The following is a 26,865-nucleotide window of genomic DNA, read 5'->3' on the forward strand; positions in this document are numbered from 1 at the left end:
TTGCGCAAGCAAGACTTCATATTCATTCTGGGTGGCCTGTAATCTGATGGCGTGAATGTCGATTTCTCACACTTACAGTAATTTTCCTCTCTTCCCCTTCCCAGCTGGCTTCACATATCATCTTTTAGCTCGTACTCCCCTTCCTTCCCAACTTATCTTGGCTTCTTCCCCCTTCCTTTACAGTCCTGATGAAGGCTCTCGGCCCAAACATTGACTGTTTATTAATTTCCTTAAATACTGCCTGACCAGAGGTCCTCCATCATTTTGTGTGTTGCTCTGGATTTTCAGCATCTGTAGAATTTCTTGTGCAGATGCTGAACAAGAGCATCTTGTTCTTATTTTTTTAAGCTACTGTCAAGGCTATCTACCTTATCAAAACCTTTAGAGCTAAAAATGGATGAGAACTCAAGGACAGCAAGCTGGTGCTTTCCCAAAAGGACTCTCCATTTGAGGCTCTGCCTTTAACCTTATTTTTCATCAGTATTTGGCAGTTTTGAGCTCCTTTGGTCTGGGATAGCTGCACTGTAGACCTGATGACGCTGTGAGATGAAGACCTCTTTACTTACTAGAGAATCTGGAGGCTGCTACACTTGTGATCATTTTCAAGAAGAGTTCTATTCAATTTGTGATTTGTACAAAAACAATGTCTCCGCTATCTCCCACTTCAGTGTTTGAAATGAACTCCCTCACTGTTGGAAATAATGACTCTGTTTATATTTCTATCAAAAATGAGAGGATGATTTGTCGTGCTACATTTTGTAATGGGATTTTTTGATATTTTCACCAGTATAATTAATTCACCAAATCCTCTTTTATTTTGCTTTTATTTTTCATAATTGTTAGTTTTGTGTATTTTTTATATATTGTAACTTTAAAATCTTATTGAAATATTCTGTTCAATTTGTTCATTCCTGGATTTGAGATTAAAAAATTCTGGAAACATTCTGCAGGTGACATCTGTTGAAAGAGGAACAGTTCAGAAAGAGTTCAGGTCTGAAGCTCATTGTAGAGTCATAGAGCACAACAGGACAGAAACAAACCTTTCGGCCTATCTAGTCCTTGACAAACTGTCTGCCGTATCCCATCTACCTGCAGTTCAGCCCCTTTTATCCATGTACCTATCTAAACTTTCCTTAAATGTTGCAGTTGATCCTGCATTTATAACTTCTGCTGGAAGCTCATTGCACACTCGCACTACCCTCTGACTGAAGACGTTTCCCCTTGTGTTCCCCTTGAATATTTCATCTTTCTCCTTAAACTTGTTTCTGGTAAGATGGTGGTGTGGATAGTCATAGCGATGTTTCCAGGTCCAAACAGAGGTGTAATTGCTCTTGCTTTACATCTTTTTTTTATGATCGCAAGATAGTGCTTGGATATTGAGAACTTCAGGTGCTGCAGGTCTAACCCATCATCGAGTTCCTTGGTAGCAATGACAATAGACAATAGGTGCAGGAGTAGGCCGTTCGGCCCTTCGAGCCAGCACCGCCATTCACTGTGATCGTGGCTGATCATCCACAATCAGTACCCAGTTCCTGCCTTATCCCCGTAACCTTTGATTCCGCCATCACTAAGAGCTCTATCCATCTCTCTCTTGAAAGCATCCAGAGCCTTGTCCTCCACAGCCTTCTGGGGCAGAGCATTCCATATATCCACCACTCTCTGGGTGAAAAAGTTTTTCCTCAACTCCGTTCTAAATGGCCTACCCCTTATTCTTAGACTGTGGCCTCTAGTTCTGGACTCGCCCATCAGTGGGAACATGCTTCCTGCCTCCAGCATGTCCAATCCCTTAATAATCTTATATGTTTCAATAAGGTCCCCTCTCAGCCTTCTCAATTCCAGAGTATACAAACCCAGTTGCTCCAATCTTTCAACATATGACAGTCCCGCCATCCCGGGAATTAACCTTGTGAACCTGTGCTGCACTCCGTCAATAGCAAGAATGTCCTTCCTCAAATTTGGAGACCAAAACTGCACACAGTACTCCAGATGTGGTCTCACCAGGGCCCTGTACAGCTGCAGAAGGACCTTTACTCTTATACTCTATTCCCCTTGTTATGAAGGCCCTTGGTATATTCAATTCCCCTTGTTATATTTGCTTTCTTCACTGCCTGCTGTTCTTGCATGCTTGCTTTCAGTGACTGACGTACAAGAACACCTAGATCTCGTTGCACTTTCCCTTTTCCTAACTTGACTCCATTTAAATAATAATCTGCCTTCCTGTTCTTACCACTAAAGTGGATAACCTCACATTTATCCACATTAAACTGCATCTGCCCACTCACCCAGCCTATCCAAGTCACCCTGCATTCTCATAACATCCTCCTCACATTTCACACTGCCACCCAGCTTCGTGTTATTGGCAAATTTGCTAATGTTACTTTTAATTCCCTCATCTAAATCATTAATATATATTGTAAACAGCTGCAGTCCCAGCACTGAACCCTGTGGTACCCCACTGGTCACCGCCTGCCATTCCGAAAGGGATCTGTTAATCGCTACTCTTTGTTTTCTGTCAGCCAGCCAATTTTCAATCCATATCAGTTCTCTGCCCCCCAATACCATGTGCCCTAATTTTGCCCACTAATCTCCTATGTGGGACTTTATCAAAGGCTTTCTGAAAGTCCAGGTATACTACATCTACTGGCTCTTCCTTGTCCATTTTCATAGTTACATCCTCAAAAAATTCCAGAAGATTAGTCAAGCATGATTTCCCCTTCGTAAGTCCATGCTGACTCAGACTGATCCTGATACTGCTATCCAGATGTGTTGTAATTTCATCTTTTATAATAATTGACTCCAGCATCTTTCCCACCACCGACGTCAGGCTAACCGGTCTATCATTTCCTGGAACTGGACTTGTGTACCATTGTGTGGAGGCAGTGTGCGTTCCAACAAATGGTGCAAATGATTGTCTTGGATGTTTTTATTGTGATTGTAAGACCCTGGTGGACACTGGTAATTTAGAATACTGTAAGTCCTGTTCACTGGCTCATTAGCAAGACCAACAGCGAGCACACTGCGTTGCCTTAATTGTTGCACAGACCAGGCCTTTGTGACAGTGTCACTTGTTGCAGCTGCCCAGGAGAGGAGACATCAGAGGTGATATGGGAGAGAGCAGAGGCCTCTGTGGGTGCTCTGGAATCCGTACTGTGTTGTGGGCTGGCCTCCACTGTTTGCTCAGTGGAAGACAAGTTGAATTAGGATAACTTCTCGTGCACCATCTATCTAAAAGCCATGTCACACAGGGACTTGGACTATGTTTTTTATTGACTTTTTCTGCAATTGCAGCTATGTGTGCTTTTGCCACTGTGTTTTGCACCTTGGCCTTGAAGGAATGCTGCTTCATTTGGCTGCATTCATGTATGGTAGAATAACAATTAAACTTGAACTTGACCTCTAGTTCTGGTCTCATCCAACCTAACAGGAAGAAGTCTGCATGCATTCACTCTATCTTCTGTATATGCCTCATAATTTTGATTACTACTTTAAGATTTCCATTCATTCTCTTGTGATCCAGGGAATAAAGTTCTAGCCTATTCAATCTTTCCCTGTAACTCAGGTTCTCAAGTCCTGGCAACATCCTTGTAAATTTTCTCTGCACTCTTTCAAGGTTATAGGTACCTTTCCTGTAGGTAGGTGACCAAAACTGATCATAATACTCCAAATTCCGCAGCACCAAATTCTTGTACAACTTTTTGAAAGAAAGGTAGCATCCCAAAACCTGTACTCAGTATCCTGACGTATGAAGGCCAAGCTCATATGACTGTGATGCCACTTTCACATTATGAATCTTTATTCTCAGATCCCTCACATCTCAGTGCCCTTTTATTCATTGTGTAAGTCTTACCCTGGTTTGTCCTCCCATTGCAACATCTCATACTTATCTGCATTAAATTCCATTTGCCATTTTTCAGCCCATTTTCCCAGCTGGTGCAGATCACGCTGCAAACTTTGATAGCCTTCCTCACTCTCCACTCCACCCCAAATCTTATTGTCATCTGCAAATCTGCTGATCCAGTTTACCACATTATCTTCTAAATCTTTGATATAGATAACTTTAAATGCTATGGCACACCACTAATAATAGGCGTTGGCTCGGAGAGAGAGCCATCTTCTACCACTTTTTTTTGAGGCATCGGTTAGTCTTGCGAGACCATGGATCTGCGCCTGGAAAGTCTTCACTTTCCAGGGCGCAGGCCTGGGCAAGGTTGTATGGAAGGCCAGTAGTCTCCCCTCTCCACAACACCAATGTTGTCCAAGGGAAGGGCATTAAGACCCATACAGCTTGGCACCAGTGTCATCGCAGAGCAATATGTGATTAAGTGCCTTGCTCAAGGACACAACACGTTCCCTCGGCTGGGGCTCGAACTCACATCCTTCAGGTAGCTAGTCCAGTGCCTTAACCACTTGGCCACGTGCCCACTCCTACCACTCTATGGCTTCTCTAACTAAGCCAATGCTGAATCCATTTGACTACTTCATATTGAATACCAAGTGACCTAATCATCATGACCAGCCTCTCATGCAGAACTTTGTCAAAGACCTTGCTAATGTCCACCATTGGGCAATGCTGTTGGCCAAATGGTACTTTTCACTTTTATTTTAATCATGCTGAATATTCATGGTGCAGTATGACACTAATTTTTTAGACAGTGCCTCAAATAAAAAAGAGGTATTTTAAATGAAGTTTGTCATTTCGAAACTATTGTTATGCTGTGTGATAAATTGAAATGTATAAGTAATTTTTAGAAGATTCTTCAGATAAATCATGTTTTACACTTTCCTGTGCCCAACCCCTATTTTTTATTTTGTCTAATACAGGGAAGTTCAATTTTCATCTGCATCAGAAAGTTTCATTCCTCCAGATGATATTGCTGATATTAGAGGGAAGTTTCAAGAAGAAAGGGCCAGTTTGATAGATCAACTGGAAAAAAGGAATGAAGAACTTAAACTCCTTAAAACATCACTCATAGCTGAACAGCAGGTAAATGTCCCTATTTTGTGTATTTTGTAGCAACAAAATTACAAATATTCAAAGTTAAATCTTATAGTAGTTCGACTTATGAATATTATGATTTCTCAATTATTTGAGTGCAAGACTTCAGCTGACAATTCAGTGCAGTACTCTTGTTGTGTCAGCTGTGATGTATTGCTTGTCATGTGAGCTTTGCATGTGTTACTAACTTTTTGTTGTACTGTCTTTTGGGAGGATGTGAAAAATACCATGGCTCTGCTTGGAAAAGGAGACTTTTCTCTCTATCCTGGCTAATATTCATTAATCAACACCTTAGAAATTATTATACGGTCATTGTTGTGAATATTGGTTGTGTATTAATTTTAACTGTTTTCATGTTGTAACAGCAATTGTGCTGTGTTGTAGAATATTGTGAAGTAATGAAAAATGCCATACCTAATGGTGGTTTCTTGTGTTTCAAAGTTCAAGGTAAATTTAATATCAAAGTACATACTGTATATATCACCATAAGCTATCTTAAGATTCATTTTCTTGTGGGTGTCCACAGTAAATACAAAGAAACATGATAGAATTAATAAAAAAAACACACATGATAGAGACATGCTAACGACCAATGTGCAAAAGACAACAAACTGTAAATAAAAGGAAGAAAAATAATAATGAATAAATAAGCCAGAAATATCGAGAGCATGAGTTGTCGAATCTATAAAATTGAGTCTATAGGTTGCGGATCAGTTCAGTGGGGGACTTTACCTGTGATTGACTGGGCTGTATCCACTACTTTTTGTAAGTTTTTCCATTCAGGGATGTTGGTGTTCCCATTCCCATACCAGTCATTATACACTCCACCACATATCTATTGAAGTTTGTCAAAGTATTAAAATTTTGGGTGTGTTTGGCAGTGATGGGCTTTAATCCCCATGGTTGGATATTTACAGCAATTCTAACTTTTTGTGACTTGCATGAAGCTATTTAGTGTGATCATCTGCAAACATGTATACCTTTTACCTCAGTGTATTCTAACAGCTAGTAGGCATGTAATAAGGTTTATGAAGAAGGGTAATATTAAGCAAATGGGTGTGGATATTTCCCAAAATGCTTGTGCTTTACATATTCAAAATAGTGAAAAGAAATGGTGGCATTAAGTTAAGCAGGATAAAGTTGAAGTCAGCAATGAGAAATCATTAGCAACAAGGCTGAGATTGCTAGAAAGGCACGAATCTCCATTGTTAAACTGTGCAGGAAAATATCAACTTTCATTGATTTTGTTTTGAGCTTGCCTAGCAAGCATGCTAGGTTACTAGGGAACACTGGGGAGCAGCACCAACTACAGTGTGGACGCCATGCCACACCACCTCCAGCCCTCTGATGGTGTACTCCTGGGTGACTCCAAACAGGCAATACTGCAGCTTGAGGCCTAGTTCTTGCTACGACTGAGGCCACGCAGCTTCCCCGCCATTTGCTAATAAACAAATGCATTGGGCTTGCAGCACTCCACACCACCAGTGTCCAAAAGTGTCTTGCGATCACAAGAAAAGTGACTAAGTCACTTTTTTAAGAACGCACACCCAGATGGACTGTTTATTGTTGCTGGAGATTTTAACCACGCGAACCTTAAGTCAGTGCTCCCCAAATTCCATCAGTCTGTGGACTATGCAATGAGAGGGAAGAACATGTTGGACCTTGTTTACTCAAACATTCCTGATGCGTACCGGGCGGAGCCCCACCCCCACCTCAGCTACTTGGACCACATCTCTGTTATGCTAATCCCAGCATACAGACCGCTCGTCAGGCGTTCCAGACCAGTTCAGAAGCAGGTGAAAACCTGGCCAGCAGGAGCCATCTCTGCTCTTCAAGACTGCTTTGAGTACACTGACTGGCACATGTTCAGGGAGGCTGCAACCAATGGCGATTCTACCAACTTAAAGGAGTACATGACATCAGTGACTAGCTACATCAGCGAGTGCATTAATGACGTCACTGTGGCCAAGACCATCACTACATGCGCTAACCAGAAGCCATGGATGGCCGTGGAGGTGCGTGCGCTACTGAGGACCCGTGACTTTGCCTTCCGAGCAGGTGACAGAACAGCCCTAACCATAGTCATAGTCATACTTTATTGATCCCGGGGGAAATTGGTTTTCGTTACAGTTGCACCATAAATAATAAATAGTAATAGAAATAGTAATAGTAATACTACTATTAGTAAATAGTAATAGTCATGGAAATAATAAATAGCAATAGAATAGTAATAGAAAAATAGTAATAAATAGTTAAATAGTAATATGTAAATTATGAAATAAGTCCAGGACCAGCCTATGGGCTCAGGGTTTCTGACCCTCCAAGGGAGGAGTTGTAAAGTTTGATGGCCACAGGCAGGAATGACTTCCTATGACGCTCTGTGCTGCATCTCAGAGGAATGAGTCTCTGGCTGAATGTACTCCTGTGCCCACCCAGTACATTATATAGTGGATGGGAGACATTGACCAAGATGGCATGCAACTTAGACAGCATCCTCTTTTCAGACACCACCGTGAGAGAGTCCAGTTCCATCCCCACGACATCACTGGCCTTACGAATGAGTTTGTTGATTCTGTTGGTGTCTGCCACCCTCAGCCTGCTGCCCCAGCACACAACAGCAAACATGATAGCACTGGCCACCACAGACTTGTAGAACATCCTCAGCATCGTCCGGCAGATGTTAAAGGACCTCAGTCTCCTCAGGAAATAGAGATGGCTCTGACCCTTCTTGTAGACAGCCTCAGTGTTCTTTGACCAGTCCAGTTTACTGTCAATTCGTATCCCCAGGTATTTGTAATCCTCCACCATGTCCACACTGGCCCCCTGGATGGAAACAGGGGTCACCGGTACCTTAGCTCTCCTCAGGTCTACCACCAGCTCTTTAGCCTTTTTCACATTAAGGTGCAGAAAACTCTGCTCACACCATGTGACAAAGTTTCCTACCGTAGCCCTGTACTCAATCTCATCTCCCTTGCTGATGCATCCAACTATGGCAGAGTCATGCGAAAACTTCTGAAGATGACAAGACTCTGTGCAGTAGTTGAATAACAGCGAGGGCCAAACTGTCTCGTGCCATCAGAGAGGCAAAGCATGCACACGCCCAGCGAATCCACAGCCACTTCCAGGACAGCAGCTACAAGTGGCGCATGGGGAAGGGCATTCAGGACATCACCAACTAAAAGGCAACACCACCTGCCTGTGCTGGTGATGCCTCCCTCCCAGATGCAGTGAATAACTTCTGCGCTCGTTTTGAGGCGGAAAATGATGTGGCGGTGAGGAAGACCACCCCTCCAAAAGACCAGGTGTTGTGTCTTACCGTGGCCGATGTGAGGAGAACCCTGTGCAAGGTCAACCCACAGAAGGTTGCTGGACTAGACCATATTCCTGGCAGAGTGCTTAGAGGATGTGTTGACCAGCTAGCTGAGATTCTCACTGACGTCTTCAACATCTCCCTGAGCAGCGCCATCGTTCCTACGTGCTTCAAGGCCCCACCATAGTTCCCGTGCCGAAGGAGTCTTCAGTATCCTGCCTCAACAACGACCGTCCCACTGCACTCGCATCCATCATCATGAAGTGTTTCGAGAGGCTCGTCATGAGGCACATCAAGACCCTGCTGTCCCCCTCACTGGACCTCCTGCAGTTCGCATACCATCCTAACTGTTCAACGGATGACACCATTGCCATCACCCTCCACTTGGCCCTAACCCAGCTGGACAACAAAGACACGTACGTTCGAATGCTGTTCCTCGACTTCAGTTCAGTGTTCAACACAATCATTCCTCAGAAACTGATTGGAAAGCTGAGCCTACTGGGCCCGAACACCTCCCTCTGCAACTGGATCCTAGACTTCCTGACTGGGAAACCTCAGTCAGTCTGGATTGGAAGCAGCATCTCCAATACCATCAAACTGAGCACGGGGGCCCCCCAGGGCTGTGTGCTCAGTCCACTGCTGTTCACTCTGCTGACCCACGACTGTGCTGTAACACACAGCTCGAACCACATCATCAAGTTCTCCGATGACACGACCATGGTGGGTCTCATCAGCAAGAATCTTGAGTCAGCATACAGAGAGGAGGTGCAGCGGCTAACGGACTGGTGCAGAGCCAACAACCTGTCTCTGAATGTGAACAAAACAAAAGAGATGATTGTTGACTTCAGAAGGACACAGAACGACCACTCTCCGCTGAACATCGACGACTCCTCCATAGAGGTCATTGAAAGCACCAAATTTCTTGGGGTTCACCTGGCGGAGAATCTGACCTGGTCCCTCAACACCAGCTCCATAGCCAAGAAAGCCCAGTAGTATCTCTACTTTCTGCGAAGGCTGAGAAAGGTCCATCTCCCATCCCCCATCCTCACCGCATTCTAAAGAGGATGTATCGAGAGCATCCTGAGCAGCTGCATCACTGCCTGGTTCGGAAATTGCACCATCTTGGGTCGCAAGACCCTGCAGCGGATAATGAGGTCAGCTGAGAAGATCATCGGGGTCTATGTTCCTGCCATTACAGACATTTACACTACACGCTGCATCTGTAAAGCAAACAGCATTATGAAGGATCCCGCGCACCCCTCATACAAACTCTTCTCCCTCCTGCCATCTGGCAAAAGGCACCAAAGTATCTGGGCTCTCACGACCAGACTATGTAACAATTTCTTCACCCAAGCCATCAGACTCCTCAATACCCAGAGCCTGGACTAACACCAACCTACTGCCCTCTACTGTGCCTATTGTCTTGTTTATTATTTATTATCATGCCTGCACTGTTTTGTGCACTTTATGCAGTCCTGGATAGGTCTGTAGTCTAGTGTAGTTTGTTGTTTTACGTAGTTCAGTGTAGTTTTTGTATTGTTCATGTAGCACCATCGTCCTGAAAAACATTGTCTCGTTTTTACTGTGTACTGTACCAGCAGTTATGATCAAAATGACAGTAAAAAGTGACTTGACTAAGTTGATCATTCACTGTTAGACTGCACACCTCCTTCATGCACCAATGCCTTTCTGTCGCAGGCAGCATGGCAGTCCGCATAAAGACCAGCTCCTTCAGTTCCTCTGCCAATCAGCAACTCTCTGCTGAGATAGATCTGCAGTATTTTAAGTCCTTAATGTTAATTGTTAAAAGAAAAGTACAGGTATCCCCTGCTTTATGAAAGTTCGCTTTACACAACCTCACTTTTACGAAAGACCTACATTAGTACTTGTTTTCGCTTACTGAAAGAAATCGGAAGAGGATTTTCGCTTTTATGAAAAAAGGCGCCCGCTTTAAACTCGTGTTTACCCCGAGAAAGACTACCATGACTGTGAAGCCTTGCTCGGGCAGGTGTGTGCGCATGCGTGTACGTGCCGATTTTTTTTTTTATTACAAATTGGTTTTGGCTTAATCTTCCTGATTCTAATAAGTGAAACTACACTGTACATACATTATTTCTACTTTATGTAGGCTGTGTATTTATCATATCATTCCTGCTTTTACTATATGTTAGTGTTATTTTAGGTTTTATGTACTATTTGGTATGATTTGGTAGGTTATTTTTTAGGTCTGGGAATGCTCAAAAATTTTTCCCATGTAAGTTAATGGTAATTGCTTCTTTACGCCATTTCGGCTTACGAAAGGTTTCATAGGAACGCTCTTGGATAGCAGGGGAAACCTGTACATTTTTTTAAAAAGACAATAATAGCCTTTGGTTGATCCCTGGAAGCCACTGCATCTGAGCATGCTGCCATCTAACCAGTTATGGAGTATTACCTTGCTTAGCTCCATGAATGTTTGCAGTTCAAAGCTGAAAGAAAGAAGTACAACAGGGGATCCGAAGATGACTTATCATCCAAAAATAGTATTGTAAAATGAGGATGATAATAATAATGTAGGTCGCATCTGGAATTTTTCCAGGTAGCACACAACTTCCTCCCACGCCGTTCTGACGTAGTTGGAATTCGCATACGAGGCAAGTTACAGCAGTAGGTTGCCATTGCCTTCTGCCGGGTGAGTTTTTTTTCAAAGAGATCACCAGCTCTTAACCCGGCACAGATGGAAAGTGTGCTGGGGGGGGGAGCCGGCTCGGTGTGAGCTTCGGAACCTCCGCTCTGCAGTCCAACGCTGATGCCACTATGCCACCAGCGTAGTGAGGATGGCTTTGCTATATTAAACCATGAAAACATTTTTTTTAGATGTGAGTATTTCCCCCAGGAACCAATTTCCCCCGGGATCAATAAAGTATGACCATGTGTGATGGCTTTCAAAGAAAAGTTTAAAAATTTTTATTTACTGAAGGCAAACATTTTCTTCCTGTGGAAAATCAAGAAACATCAAGATGTGATTATGGTTTGACAGAAGGAAGTTTTTTTCCCTCAAAACTTCAATGCTACTTGAGTTAATTAAGATGCGGCTTGTCCTCTCAACTTTGTAATGGTCCTTTATTAAATCCAGTTACTTTAAACTGCTATGGAACCCACACCGAACATTTTCTTCAGTTGCTTATCTGCTTTTGAAACTAAAATACATTGCATCCTTTTATCCAGAGTTGGGGTCTAAGGTTATAGGATTTTCTTATCTTTTTTCCCTAATCACCCTGCCTTGAACTGATTTTTTTTTAGCTTGCCCTTGTACAAAGCTCCCATTTTCTATTGCAGATATGGCCTGTCTATTTATTATTTTTATCCCTCATTTATTTCTCTTTCTAGCCCCATTTTATGTACCAATCAAGACTTGGGATTACCTTTTATGAGTTGCCTTTCTTTTCCGTAATCTCTTTGTAACCCTTATTTTCCTTTGCATTTCTCCTCCATATAACTTATTCAACCTTGCAGTAGTTTTATTCACTTAATATACTTATTCAATAATTTGCTAATTTTAGTTAACTATTTTATATTTATAGTTCCTTTTTAAATTGACTTTTTTTTGCATTTTCCACATTGCTACCTTTCACCTTGCACTGACTCCCTCGTTATTAGATTAGATTAGATTATGAGGACGCGCAGTCCTCTTTTATTGTCATGTAGTAATGCATGCATTAAGAAATGATATAATGTTCCTCCAGAATGATATCACAGAAACACAAGACAAACCAAGACTGAAAAAAACTGACAAAAACCACATAATTATAACATATAGTTACAACAGTGCAAGCAATACCGTAATTTGATGAAGAACAGACCATAGGCACAGTAAAAAAAAAAGTCTCAGTCTCTTGAAAGTCCCATCATCTTACGCAGACGGTAGAAGGAAGAGAAACTCTCCCTGCCATGAGCTTCCAGCGCCACAAACTTACCGATGCAGCATCCTGGAAGCACCCGACAGCCGACTCTTGAGTCCATTCGAAAACTTCAAGCCTCTGACCAGCCCTCCGACACCGAGCACCATCTCTGCTGAGCGCTTTGACCCCAGCCCCGGCAATAGGCAAAGCTAAGGATTTGGGGCCTTCCCCTCCAGAGATTCTCGATTGCACAGTAGCAACAGCAGCGAAGCAGGCATTTCAGAATTTTCTCCAGATGTTCCTCCATGCTTCTCATGTCTGTCTTCATCAAATCAGGACTGTGCACGGCCCCTACTTACAAATACGATATAATTTCGGAGCGGCCGCGCGCGCTGTGTCGTGCCGCCATCTTCTCCTCCCTCCTTCATTATTTAATCACTCTCATTTTTTAACTCCCCTGTAAACTTTGTTCTTGCGACCCAAGTTCAGTTCTGACAACAGGTACTGTATGTTTGGAGTTTGCCTGTTCTCCAGTATATCTAGGTGCTCCGGTTTTCCTCCCACATCCCAAAAGTGTGTGGGTTGGTAGGTTAATTGACCTCTATAAGTTATTACTAGTTAAGCAGCAGAACCCGTGGGTTATTTATTTAATTGAGGCATTGAGATAGAATAACTGGGGTTATGTGGGTGGAATCAATAACTCCTTAAGGTCTCCTTAAGGTCTAAGACCCTGTTTTTTGCTGTGTGACATTGCGACATTGAGGTTTGTTACTCCACTTTCACTTGCACCCTTTCATTTTCACTTCACTTGCTCTATCACTGATATATTCCCACGACCAATGGTCGTTCAAGGACTCTTCATCTCTTATTCTCTTACAGGACAAGTACAAGAAGTTTGTCTTTTTGCAGACTGATTATATGCCCAGTTAGTGTAGTCTTTCATGGATTTTATTATGGTTATTCAAGTTATTGAGTATACCCACAAGAAAATGAATCTCAGGCTTGTATATAGTGACATTTATATACTTTAATAATAAATTTACTTTGAAATTTGAAGTAGGTACTTTTGAAGACTGAAAATTCTGAAGGTAGATATGTCACCTGGACCAGATGGTCTACACTCCAGGGTTCTAAAAGCGGTAGCTAAAGTGATTGTGGATGCATTAGTAATGATCTTTCAAGAATCAGTAGATTCTGGAATGGTTCCGGGGGACTGGAAAATTGCAAATGTCACTCCAAGAAGGGAGGAAAGCAGAAGAAAGGAAATTGAGGCTAGTTAGTGTGACCTTATTGGTTGAAAAGATGTTGGAGTCTATTTGGATGTGTTTTCGAGGTATTTGGAGGCACATGACAAAATAGGCCAAAGTCGTTAAGGGAAACATTGGCAAATTGGTTGGAATTCTTTTAGAAAATAACAGACAGGGTTGACAAAGTGGAGTTAGTGTATGCTATTTATTTGGAGTATCAGAAAGTCTTTGACAAGGTTGCCACACATGAGGCTGCTGAACAGGATAAGAGCTCATAGTATTACTAGAAAGATACTAGCATGGATAGAAGATTGGCTGACTGGCAGGAGGCAAAGAATGGGAATAAAGGGACTTTTCCTGGTTGGATTTCAGTGGTGTTCCGCAGGAGTCTGTGTTGGGGCAGCTTTTTTCACATAATATGTCAGTGATTTGGATCAAGGAATTAATGGCTTTGTGGCCGTTACGAAGATAGGTGCAGGGGAAGATAGTGCAGAGGAAGCAGGGTGTCTGCAGAAAGAATTAGACAGATTGGGAGAATGGGTAAAGCAGTGGCAGACTGAATATAGTGCAGGGAAATGCACAGTTATGCACTTTGGTAAAAAGAATAATGGCATGGACGATTTTCTACATAAATTTTGAGGAACACAAATGCAATATTAGCATTCCTTACAGCATTGTGGGCCGAAGGGCCTGTATTGTGCTGTAGGTTTTCCATGTTTTTTATGACATTGGGGAGGTCCAGAGGAGGTTTGCAAGAAGGGTTAATATATGAGGAGCATTTGATGGCTCAGGGCCTGTACTCACTGGAGTTTAGAAGAGTACGGGGTCACAGGATCCTGTTGGAAACATATAGAATATAGGTGAGAAGGTAGAAGGATGGGGTTGAAAGGGATAATAATTCAACCATGTTGGAATATCAGAGCTGACCCGATGGACTAAATGACCTAATTCTGCTCGTACAGTATTCACCCCCCACCCCAAAAGCATTCATGTTTTATTGTTTTACAACATTGAATCACAACAGATTTTATAGTGATCAACAGAAAAAGACTTTCATGTCAAAGTGAAAACAGATCTCTACAAAGTGATGTAAATTAATTCGAAGTATAAAACAAGATAATTGATTGCAGAAGTAGTTGCAACTTTGGCCCCAGTTATAGCCTTAAGTCTGTGTGGACAGGTCCCTATGAGCTTAGCATGTCTGGGCACTGTAATTTTTCCACATTCTTCTTTACAAAACTGCTCAAGCTCAGTCAGATTGCATTGGGATCATGAGTGAACAGTCCTTAAATCCAACCACCAATTCTCAATTGGATTGAGGTCTGGACTCTGACTTGGCCCCACCAGCACCTTAACTTAGTTGTTTTTAAGACCTTCCTGTGTGAGGATGGCTTCTACAACAGGATAATGATCCTAAACACACCTCAAGATCCACAATGGACTACTTCAAGAGGTGCAAGCTGATGGTTTTGCCATGGCCCTCACAGTCCCCTGACCTAAACATCATCGAGAATCTGTGGATAGACCTCAAAAGAGCAGTGCATGCAAGGCGGCCCAAGAATCCCACAGAACTAGAAGCCTTTTGCAAGGAAGAATGGGCGAAAATCCCCCAAACAAGAATTGAAAGACTCTTACCTGGCTACAGAAAGCACTTACAAGCTGTGATACCTGCCAAATGGGGTGTTACTAAGTACTGACTATGCAGGGTGCCCAAATTTTGTTTCGGGCCCTTTTCCTTTTTTGTTATTTTGAAACTGTAAAGGATGGAAATAAAGAAGTTTTCTTGTTTAAAATATTAAAGAAATACATCATCTTTATGCCTTTTGGAAATCGGGTCATCCTTTACTCGCTTAGTTACTCACAGTAAGAGAAATTTTGATCGGGTGCCCAGACTTTTTTCATGCACTGTATGTTAAGAGCAAATGGATAGCAAGGCACAAAAATCTTCCTCTGGAAGATCAGAGTGTGCATTTATGCATGGAGCTGAAAGATAGGGAAGAATAGATTTTTTAATTTGCACCTGTATTTACTCAGGAGATGGACCTAGAGTCTATGGATGTGAGGCAAAGCATCAGTAAGGTCATGTGCTGTATACAGATAACAGAGGAGGAAGTATTTACTCCAGCGATGCTGACTGTTTATCTGTTCCTCAATCGTATAAATAGCTACCATAACTCCCCTCAGCCTCTGCTGCTCCAGAGAAAACAGCCCAGGCTTATCCAACCTGGCATCATTGCACATGCCTTCTAATCCAGGTAGCATCCTGGTAAATCTCCTCTGCACCTTTTCCAAAGTCTCAATATCCTTCCTATAATGGAGTGTACAAAACTGAATGCAATGCTCCAGATATTGCCCAACCAGAGTTTTATAAAGCTGCAACATAACTTTCAGGTTCATGAATTTTGTTGATCGATTAATGAAGGCAAGCATGCCATTTGCTTAACTTACTACTCTTATCAACTGTGGAACTACCTTGGGCAGGGGGCTATGTGTTTGGATTCTAAGATCCCTCTGCATCTCAATACTTTTAAAGTGTTACCAGTAACAATGTATTCTCCCTTTACGTATGAACTTCTTACAAGGATTACCTCAGTTAAGCACAGAGAAAGTCTGTATTTACTGACAAGTAACTTTATTGTCTGAACTAAAAATCACGTGAATTTACACAACTGATCTCCTGTGGGCACACCTGAGTTTCCCTGACCCTCTATGAACAGTCAAAGAATAGAATGGTAATACCTGGGAAAGTAGTCTACGCTGACCAGGTAGATGTTCCTGATATAATCTCCACGTGTCTGATGTGCGATTATTTACTTCAGCAAACTTCGATGGCTCGTCTCCAGAGTTGTTGCTGCTTTGCATTCAAGGCTCCTCAGTTTAAACACTTAGCACTTCCAGTGTTGCATTTTAGTCTCATTGGCTCGAGGCTATCTGACTGACCTCTGTCACGGCCTTATTGTGGCTGGTCTAAGCCAGCATCCATTTATTGCCCTCTTTTGCAAGTAACACCTGGTAGTTTATGGCTCTTTGTTCTAAATCTGTTACCAAACCAGTAACCATTGAATCATTCAGGATGGACACAGACCCCACCATTCAGATACGATATGCAGGTTTAATACCAAAGAACACATCACATTTAACTAACAGGAGAAAATCTGCAGAAGCTGGTAATCCAAGCAAGTGTCCTGCTGAAGAGTCTCGGCCTGAAACATTGACTGTACTCTTTTCCATAGATGCTGCCTGGCTTGCTGAGATCCTCCACTGTTCTGTGTGTGTTCATCACAAATAACTTCTTATTTGGAAATAATCTCTAGTCCAGCAGATTACCTGGAGCATCATTGTTTCTACTTTAACGTATTAGTTCAGCCAAGCAAAACCAGTTATAAAAATGAAGGATACAAAACAGCTTCACAAAATGGCAGCCTCCATTCTTTCTCAATCGCATATAGAAGACCATATCATATCCGCCTCCACCACCGTCGCTGGCAGCCTATTCCACGCACTCACCACTCTCTGCGTAAAAACAAAACAACAACAACAAGCAAACTTACCCCTGAGTCTCCTATGTACCTACTTCCAGGCACCTTAAAACTGTGTCTTCTTGTGTTAGCCATTTCAGCCCTGGGAAAAAGACTGTGACTGTCCACGCGATCAATGCCTCTCATCATCTTATACACCTTTATCAATTCACCTCTCATCCTCCACTGCTCTAAGGGGAAAAGGCTGAGTTCACTCAACCTATTCTCATAAGGCATGCTCCCCAATCCAGGCAACATTCTTATAAATCCCCTCTGCACCCTTTCTATAGTTTCCATATCCTTTCTGTAGTAAAGTGACCAGAACTGAGCACAGTACTCCAAATGGGGTCTGACCAGGGTCCTATATAACTGTAACATTACCTCTAGGCTCTTAAACTCAAACCCACGGTTGATGAAGGCCAATGCACCGTATGCCTTCTTAACCACAGAGTCAACCTGCGCAGCAGCTTTGAGTGTCTTATGGACTCAGACCCCAAGATCCCTCTGATCCTCCATACTGCCAAGAGTCTTGCCATTAATACTATATTCTGCCATGATATTTGACCTACCAAAATGAACCACCTCACACTTACCTGGTTCTACCCCCTCCCTTGTTACCCACTTGCTCTTGATGTACGTGTAGAATGTATTGGGATTCTCTATAATCCTACTTGCCAAAGATTTCTTCTGGCTCTTCCTAACTTTTCTAATTCCGTTGAATTCTTTTCAGTCCTTGTAATCATCAATGGCCCTCTTTGATTTTAGCATCTAAACTTTACATACTGTTCATATTTTTAATTTTTGACTAAATTCACCACCTTTCTTATCATCCAAGGTTTCCTTACCTTGCCATCCTTGTCTTCCTTCGTACTGGAACATACCTGTCCTATACTCTGTACAATTTGTCTTTAAATACTCTGTACATGTCAGATGTGGACTTGCCTAAAAACAGTTGTTCCCAATTAACTCTTCTTTGTTCTTGCCTAATAATCTTGTAATGTTCCCGGCTTCAATTTAATACACATATACAAGGTGCATTCTTGACCTTATCTGTTGGTGCCTTAAAACTTAAAGGCGTTGTGATCACTGTTGTCCCACTGAAAGGTCAGTCACCTGGCCATGCTCATCACTCAACACCAGGTCCTGTATGGTCCCTCTTCTTGGCTGACTATTAAAGAGTCATTTAAGAAACATTCCTGAATGCACTGAACTGATTTTTTGCCCGTTTCTACTAAAAAGGTCCCAGTCTGTGTTCTGGAAGCTGAAGATGCTTCTACAACAATGTTTTTGTTTTATACCTTTCCATAATCTTCCTGCATATCTGTTCTCATTGTTCTAGTTGCTGTTGGAGAGATTGTGTAGTATCAGAGTGTTTGCACCTTTCTTATTTTTGAGTTCTACTTTTATAGACTCAGTCTATGATTAATTGTTCGTCAGTTTGCCAAGTTGAATATAATCATTGCCTATATGGTATATAAAGGAACTGATGCAGGTATATGGAGGTGGTGGGGGATTAAATGGGAGGCAAGGTTTGGGGGTCGGCACAACATTGTGGGCCGAAGGGCCTGTACTGTGCTGTACTATTCTATATGTTCTATATGCCCCTTCATTGAAGGTACTCAAATTTATCGGCAGTAGTTATCAGTAAAGACAGCTTTTATAAAATAAATAGTATTAGAAGAATGTGAAATACAAAGATTATTTGGGGTTTGCAGCCTCTAAAGTGAGGTTTGTGGGGGGGAGATGGTGAATATGCACCTTTAGTGTGTAGGTTGTCATACTTTTAAAATGCTTAAGAATATCAATAATCTAGTTGTAAACTTATTAAGGATGTGCACATGGTCCTAGAAAAGGGTAATATAAAATTAACAACCTTAAAGGACGAGGGGAAATGACAGGAATTATTTTTCTTTGCCTATCTCTCGGGTAATGCAAAGTAATTAGTCTGAAGTTAGATCCTGGTCAAAGCACTTAGTATAATTGCAAATTGTAGTTCTATGTAAACCTTTACAGTATAAGTGTAATTAGGTTGTGAAAATGGGCATTGAATTTTAGGAATAAAACTGAGAGATTAGTTCTTACTGAAGAATATGCAAAGTTGCCTGTTTAAAGAGAGATGAGACCAAATTTAAATTAAATGCAAAATATATTTCCCTGTTAACTATAAAACTTCATGGGATTATATATTTGGGTACGTAAAGCAAATCCTGGATATTTTTAAAGTTGGTATATGTAATAAGTTATGAGCACAAGTTTGTCTTTTATTTGCATTGGTAAGATATAAATTTGTTCTGAGTTTGAAGATTGGACTTTTGATTTCTTTATTGTACCTAAAGTTCTGAAGAGAAGAATTTGCTTCTATAACTGAACTGTTGCCACAGATACATTTATGTTCTGGAAGAAATGCTTTTTATGCTATTTTTGAATGGGAGCATGGTCATCTGCAGAAACTCCTTTAAAAGATGAGTTACCAATGTATGATTTTTGTCAATTTTGGTTAACTTATTCTAATTACTTCTTTTACAGACAAATTTCAACACTGTTTTAACCAGGGAAAAAATAAAGAAAGAACAAATTATAAATGAGCTGACTGACAAATTAAATAAACTAACTCAACAACAGGAAAAAGATAGAGGTAAGCTGGATCACATCAGATAACAAAATTGCAGGCCTTTAAATGTTGCCGAGTGACAAAACAGACTTAATTTTAATAGAACATAGAATAGTACAGCACAGTACAGGCCCTTCGGCCCACAATATTGTGCCGACCCTCAAACCCTGCCTCCCATATAAGCCCCCACCTTAGATTCCTCCATATACTTGTCTAGTAGTCTCTTAAACTTCACTAGTGTATCTGCCTCCACCACTGACTCAGGCAGTGCATTCCACGCACCAACCACTCTTTTTCTTTTCCACCTTGGTTACCAATTAGTATTCAGGCAAATAAATTTGACTTCTATTGACTTAAGAGCCTAGCCACCTGTTACTCATTCATTGCCTGCAATGTACAAAGAGAAATCTGCTGCTGCTTATATTACCTTATGGGTAGAGCCTGATTAGTAAATTGCATCCAGTTTTGAGATTCTTGAAAAGATATTCATAAATAGTGTTATAAATTGAATGATTTTAATTATTTGATTTATTTTGTGTTGCATAAACATCCAAATATAATGCGGTTGTCTGCACACTTTCATTCAATAAAAGAGCCATGGTGTTAAAACTGACTGATTTTAACAATATAAGCCATATAACTGTTCTTGGGCTTCCAGCTGGGTACGGGTATTAGTTTTAACAGACGTTTCAATGACAAACTATGCCATCTTCATCAGAAATCCCTGATGAAAATGGCAGAGCTTGTCATTGAATCATCACTTAAAACCGATACCTGTACCCAGCTGGAAGCCCGAGAAGAGTTTATTCGTCATTTGCGTCGGGAATGCATATGATCCTTTTTCCATATAAGCCATTTTATAATCGTAACAGATTAAGGTTACATTAACTGTCATATTCAAATTTTTTTTGGAATGTCCTGCATAAAGTATTTTTTTTAGTTTTGATAGAAACCCTCTCTGCAGACAGAGCCACTTTGTTACAAGAAAAGAAAAAACTTGATGAAGAATTCAATCGCTTACGAAGTAATGTACTGGTGTGCTCTGGCTTTTCATCACCTGGACCACCTGGTGCAGAGATGTCTACTACTTCTGGGTCTGATGTGCCATTTGATTCGGAAAGATTAGCATCTGTTACTACAGTCGGGGATGATGGAAGAATTGACTCTGCAATGGAGGCAAGCACCATGACTGTACAGTAAGTAGCCATCAGAAAACCAGTCATCTTGGATTCTTGACCTCATAACCTTGATAGGTTATGATCTTGATCTTTTTTGCAAACCGGCAGTGTACTTTCTCTATAGCTGTTACACCTTATTCTGCATTGTCATCATTTTACCTTGTTGTCCTCAATGCACTGTGTAATGATTAGATCTGTATGAACAGTTTGCATGCCAAATTTTTCACTGTATTTTGGTATGTGACAATAATAAACCAATACTAATTCCAAACTTTTTTCATCTAATGTGGAGATTACTGCTACAAATTCCTTTACTTATAATTAAAATAGAGAACTAATTTTTATGATTTACAGGAATCGAATTACTTCTCCATAACAGGGGAATACCTTTTTACAACTCACCCAGGAATAAACTCATAAGCAAGAGCCTCCAGACAAATAAAGTGATATTTAGTGTTTTGAGATCTAATTATGTCCTATTCTTAATGTTTTAGTTCAGGTATATGGTAGCTCCTGAGAAAATAAAACCTTTGAAAAGATTCTTGATGGTAATTTTCCGTTATTCAATTCTATTTGTTAAAAAGCATTTATCTTGCTTACGTTGATGACCAGAAGTGTCCTTTTGTACATTGTACAATCAGTGTGTGTTTTGTCTGAGCGCTCTAGTTTCCTCCCACAGTCCAGAGACATATGGTTAGTAGGTTAATTGGTTACTGTAAATTGTCCTGTGATTAGACAAATTTTAAATAGGTGGGTTGCTGGGCATGTGCTTGTTGGACTAGAAAGATCTGTAATGTGCTGCATCTCTAAATAAATAAATACAACTCAGAAGAACCTCTATCACCTCCAGAAACTGTAAAGCTCTTTGAATGCGTAAAGGAATCATGATAACTTCGAGTTTTCAGAGGAATTTGAATTTCTGGTACTTAGAATTCCTATATACTCGGTTACACTGAATAATGAACTCCTTAGGGTGCTATTTAGTTCCTAGTTCAGATTAAGAAATTTTCATTAATTTTCTTGTCCTTTTAAAGGTGAGAAGTTAGGGAATTGTCAACAGGTGGAACAAACTACTTTTAACAGGATCTGAATAAGTTTCTAGAAGCATTTAAAGTTCTGCCAGTAGCTGAGAATAGTCTTTTCATCTTGGTCATAAATTAAAATTGTGACTAACTGAAGTCCCTGTAGTTTTTCCTATTGTACAACAATATTAATATTTAACCTTGGAACAGCATATTTATTCACTGATCTTCTGTTCTTTAACCAACCTTCTGTCCATGCTAACTTCAATCCCATAAACATTGTATAGGATACCATGTTAATGGTTATTGTATCAAATGTCTTTTGAAAAGCTATTCATTACCATAGATGCTGCTTGGTTTGCTGAGTTCCTCCAGCATTTTGTGTGTTGCTTTAGATTTCCAGCATTTACAGGCTTTTGTTTACTATTAAATTCACTGTTTTCATTCCCTTTCCACCATCTACCCTGCTGGTTGTATCAAAAAGCTTTTAATTTATCAAACATTTTGTAATTAAATAGTATTATTTTGTAGGAGTACTGTCACTCATTTAATTCTGCAGAGAAAAATGTTAGGCTAACCAGTCTGCAATAGGCTGTTGTTTCTTTCCTTTTACAGTGCCATGTTTTGTACTTTCTGACCCTTTTGACAATAGGCATAAGTTAGAAAGTCAATGCAATTGCTTCCACAATCCCAATAGCCAGATCTATCAGTCCAAGTGACTTGAGTCATTTTACTTGTTAGAAAGCGCTGGAGAATATATTACATGATATTAATGATTTTATGTTCTTTGCTTGTTAGAAGATTCCATTTCAGCATTGAAAATAATAGAAACATAAAAAACCTACAGCTCAATACAGGCCCTTCGGCCCACAATGCTATGATGAACATGTACTTACTTTAGAAATTATCCATAGCCCTCTATTTTTCCAAGCTCCATGTACCTATCCAGGAGTCTCTTAAAAGACTCTATTGTATCTGCCTCCACCACCGTTGCCGGCAGTCCATTCCATGCACTCACCACACTCTGCGTTTTTATATATTTAAAAAAAAACAACTTGCCCCTGACATCTCCTCTGTACCTGCTTCCAAGCACCTTAAAACTGTGTCCTCTTGTGTTAGCTATGTCAGCCCTGAGAAAAAGCCTCTGACTACCCACATGATCAATGTCTCTCATCATCTTATACACCTTTATCAGGTCACCTCTCATCCTACGCTACTCCAAGGAGAAGAGGCCGAGTTCACTCACCTATTCTCATAAGGCATACTCCCCAATTATAAACTGTTTAATGCCTAGGCCATTTCTTTATTCTCAATTATAGTTTTTCCTGCCCTTATGTCAGTTGGGACCACAATTATTCTTGCCTAGTTCTGCAGTTTTGGAATGTTTTGTAGTCTTCAAACGTTCTGTTCTATTTTAGTGCAATTCCAATTTACCTAAATTTTTCTTTTAATTTAGCTTTAGGTTTATCATTTGTGTTTCTAATCATATGGATTCATTCTGTCCTACTGTACTAAAATTATTCCTAATTACTACCTTTATAATCCTTTATTAGCAGAACTAATCAGTATATGCTTCCTAAATGTCAAGGTTCCTGGCATATGAAATTCCCATCTATGGTCACAATACAATTATATCTCCTTACATTTATTAGGTCAAATATTTGAATATTTCTGGCTCATTATGTCATCCATTTTTAAGCCAATATATTTGGATGCATCATCTTCTGTTATAGCTTTTTTCCTATTTTTGTTTCTTTGATTCTTTGATTGACTTTGTTCTTTGATGCACTATACTCTCTATAAGCTGTTTATTTTTTCTACTCACTAGTCATAATGAAACAGACTGCTAAATGAGCTTATTTCTTTTTTACTCTTTGTTTTAAATCTATTCTTTTTTTTACCCATCTGAGTCTTGTTCCTCTCCAAGAGGACCAAAACATTGTAGGGTTTGGAGGCTTACCATAGAAACCATAGAAAAACTGCAGCACAGAAACAGGCCTTTTAGCCCTTCGTGGCTGTGCCGAGCTATTTTCTGCCTAGTCCCACTGACCTGCACACGGACCATATCCCTCCATACACCTCCCATCCATGTATCTGTCCAATTTATTCTTAAATGTTAAAAAAGAAGCCGCATTTATCACCTCGTCTGGCAGCTCATTCCATACTCCCACCATTCTCTGTGTGAAGAAGCCCCCCCCTAATGTTCCCTTTAAACTTTTCCCCCCCTCACCCTTAACCCATGTCCTCTGGTTTTTTTCTCCCCTTGCCTCAGTGGAAAAAGTCTGCTTGCATTCACTCTATCTATACCTATCATAATTTTATATACCTCTATCAAATCTCCCCTCATTCCTCTACGCTCCAGGGAATAAAGTCCTAACCTATTCAACCTTCATCTGTAACTGAAGTTAGTTTCTCAAGTCCTGGCAACATCCTTGTAAACCTTCTCTGTACTCTTTCAACCTTATTAATATCCTTCCTGTAATTTAGTGGCCAAACTGAACACAATACTCCAGATTCGGCCTCACCAATGCCTTATACAACCTCACCATAACATTCTAGCTCTTATACTCAATACTTTGATTAATAAAGGCCAATGTACCAAAAGCTCTCTTTACGACCCTATCTACCTGTGACGCCACTTTTAGGGAATTTTGTATCTGTATTCCCAGATCCCTCTGTTCTACTGCACTCCTCAGTGCCTTACCATTTACCCTGTATGTTCTACCTTGCTTTATCCTTCCAACGTGCAATACCTCGCACTTGTCTGTATTAAGCTCCATCTGCCATTTTTCAGCCCATTTTTCCAGCTGGTCCAAGTCCCTGTGCAGGCTCTGAAAACCTTCCTCACTGTCCACTACACCTCCAATCTTTGTATCATCAGCACATTTGCTGATCCAATTTACCACATTATCATCCAGATCATTGATATAGATGACAAATAATAATGGACCCAGCACTGATCCCTGTGGCACACAACTAGTCACAGGCCTCCACTCTGAAAAGCAATTCTCTACTACCACTCTTTGGCTTCTTCCATTGAGCCAATGTCTAATCCAATTTACCACTTCTCCATATACACCTAGTGACTGATTTTTCCTAACTAACCTCCCATGCGGAACCTTGTCAAAGGCCTTACTGAAGTCCATGTAGACAACATCCACTGCCTTCCCTTCATCCACTTTCCTGGTAACCTCCTCGAAAAACTCCAATAGATTGGTCAAACGTGACCTACCACACACAAAGCCATGTTGACTTTCCCCTAATAAGTCCCTGTCTATCCAAATGCTTGTAGATTCCGTCTCTTAGTACTCCCTCCAATAACTTACCCACTACCGACGTCAAATTTACCGGCCTATAATTTCCCGGATTACTTTTCGATCGTTTTTTGAACAACGGAACAACATGAGCCACTCTCCAATCCTCCGGCACCTCACCCGTAGACACCGACATTTTAAATATATCTGCCAGGACCCCTGCAATTTCAACACTAATCTCCTTCAAGGTCCGAGGGAACACCCTGTCAGGTCCTGGGGATTTATCTTCTTTAATTTGCCTCAAGACAGCAAGCACCTCCTCCTTTTCAATCTGTACAGTTTCCATGATCTCACTACTTGTTTCCCTTAATTCCATAGACTTCATGCCAGTTTCCTTAGTAAATACAGACGCAAAAAACCCATTTAAGATCTCCCCCTTTTCTTTTGGTTCCGCACATAACCGACCACTCTGATCTTCAAGAGGACCAATTTTATCCCTTACAATCCTTTTACTCTTAATATACCCGTAAAAGCTCTTTGGATTATCCTTCACTTTGACTGCCAAGGCAACCCATGTCTTCTTTTATCCCCCTGATTTCTTTCTTAAGTATTTTCTTGCACTTTTTGTACTCCTCAAGCACATTATTTACTCCCTGTTTCCTATACATGTCATACAACTCTCTCTTCTTCTTTATCAGAGTTGCAATATCCCTTGAGAACCAAGGTTCCTTATTCCTATTCACTTTGCCTTTAATCCTGACAGGAACATACAAGCTCTGCACTCTCAAAATTTCTTCTTTGAAGGCTTCCCAATTACCAATCACATCCTTGCCAGAGAACACCTGTCTCAATCCACGCTTTTTAGATCCTTTCTCATTTCTTCAAATTTGGCCTTCTTCCAGTTCAGAACCTCAACTCTAGGACCAGATCTATCCTTGTCCATGATCAAGTTGAAACTAATGGTGTTATGATCACTGGAACCAAAGTGCTCCCTTACACACACTTCCTTCACTTGTCCTAACTCGTTTCCTAACAGGAGATCCAATATTGCATCCCCTCTAGTTGGTCCCTCTATATATTGATTTAGAAAACTTTCCTGAACACATTTTACAAACTCTAAACCATCTAGACCCCTAACAGTATGGGAGTCCCAGTCAATATATGGAAAATTAAAATCCCCTACCACCACAACTTTGTTTCCTGCAGTTGCCTGCTATCTCTCTGCAGATTTACTCCTCCAATTCTTGCTGACTATTGGGTGGTCTATAATACAACCCCACTAATGTGGCCATACCTCTCCCGTTTCTCAGCTCCACCCATAAGGACTCAGTAGACAAGCCCTCTAATCTGTCCTGCCTGAGCACTGCTGTACTATTTTCCCTACCAAGCAATGCTACCCCCCCCCCCCCCCCACCTTTCATTCCTCTGCCTCTATCACATCTGAAACATTGGAACCCTGGAATATTAAGCTGCCAGTCCTGCCCTTCCTGTAGCCAAGTTTCACTAATTGCTATAACGTCATAATTCCACTTGTCAATCCATGCCCTCAACTCGTCCACCTTCCCTGCAATACTCCTAGCATTGAAATATATACACCTCAGAAGATTTTTACCACCACTCACAACCTTTCTATTTGCAGCTTTGCTTGAACTTTTAACATCATTTATTTTCACCCCAGCCACGTTGTCAGCTCTGGCACTCTGGTTCCCATCCCCCTGCCTCTGGTTTCCATACCTGGAAGGCTATGTTGGCTTCATTCAGGGCTTTTTGCTTTGGGTCTTGGTAGGCCAAAGAGATCAAAGGATAGAGACCAGACTAAAAGTGGTCCACTGGTCCTCCAGGTTCAGG

General features: G+C 41.0%; 1 protein-coding gene across 3 annotated transcripts in view; it reads left to right on the forward strand.

The window, feature by feature from the left end:
- The window catches only part of rb1cc1 (RB1-inducible coiled-coil 1), a 192,443-nt gene that overhangs the window by 111,545 nt on the left and 54,033 nt on the right, over positions 1-26,865 (forward strand). For all 3 annotated transcript variants that reach the window (XM_072254930.1, XM_072254939.1, XM_072254948.1), the window contains exons 15-17: positions 4,822-4,984; positions 19,479-19,587; positions 20,504-20,759. In XM_072254930.1, coding sequence (XP_072111031.1) covers positions 4,822-4,984; positions 19,479-19,587; positions 20,504-20,759 — 528 coding nt within the window. The remainder of the gene's footprint in view (positions 1-4,821; positions 4,985-19,478; positions 19,588-20,503; positions 20,760-26,865) is intronic.

Source organism: Mobula birostris, chromosome 1 (genome assembly GCF_030028105.1).
Source record: "Mobula birostris isolate sMobBir1 chromosome 1, sMobBir1.hap1, whole genome shotgun sequence".
NCBI lineage: Eukaryota > Metazoa > Chordata > Chondrichthyes > Myliobatiformes > Myliobatidae > Mobula > Mobula birostris.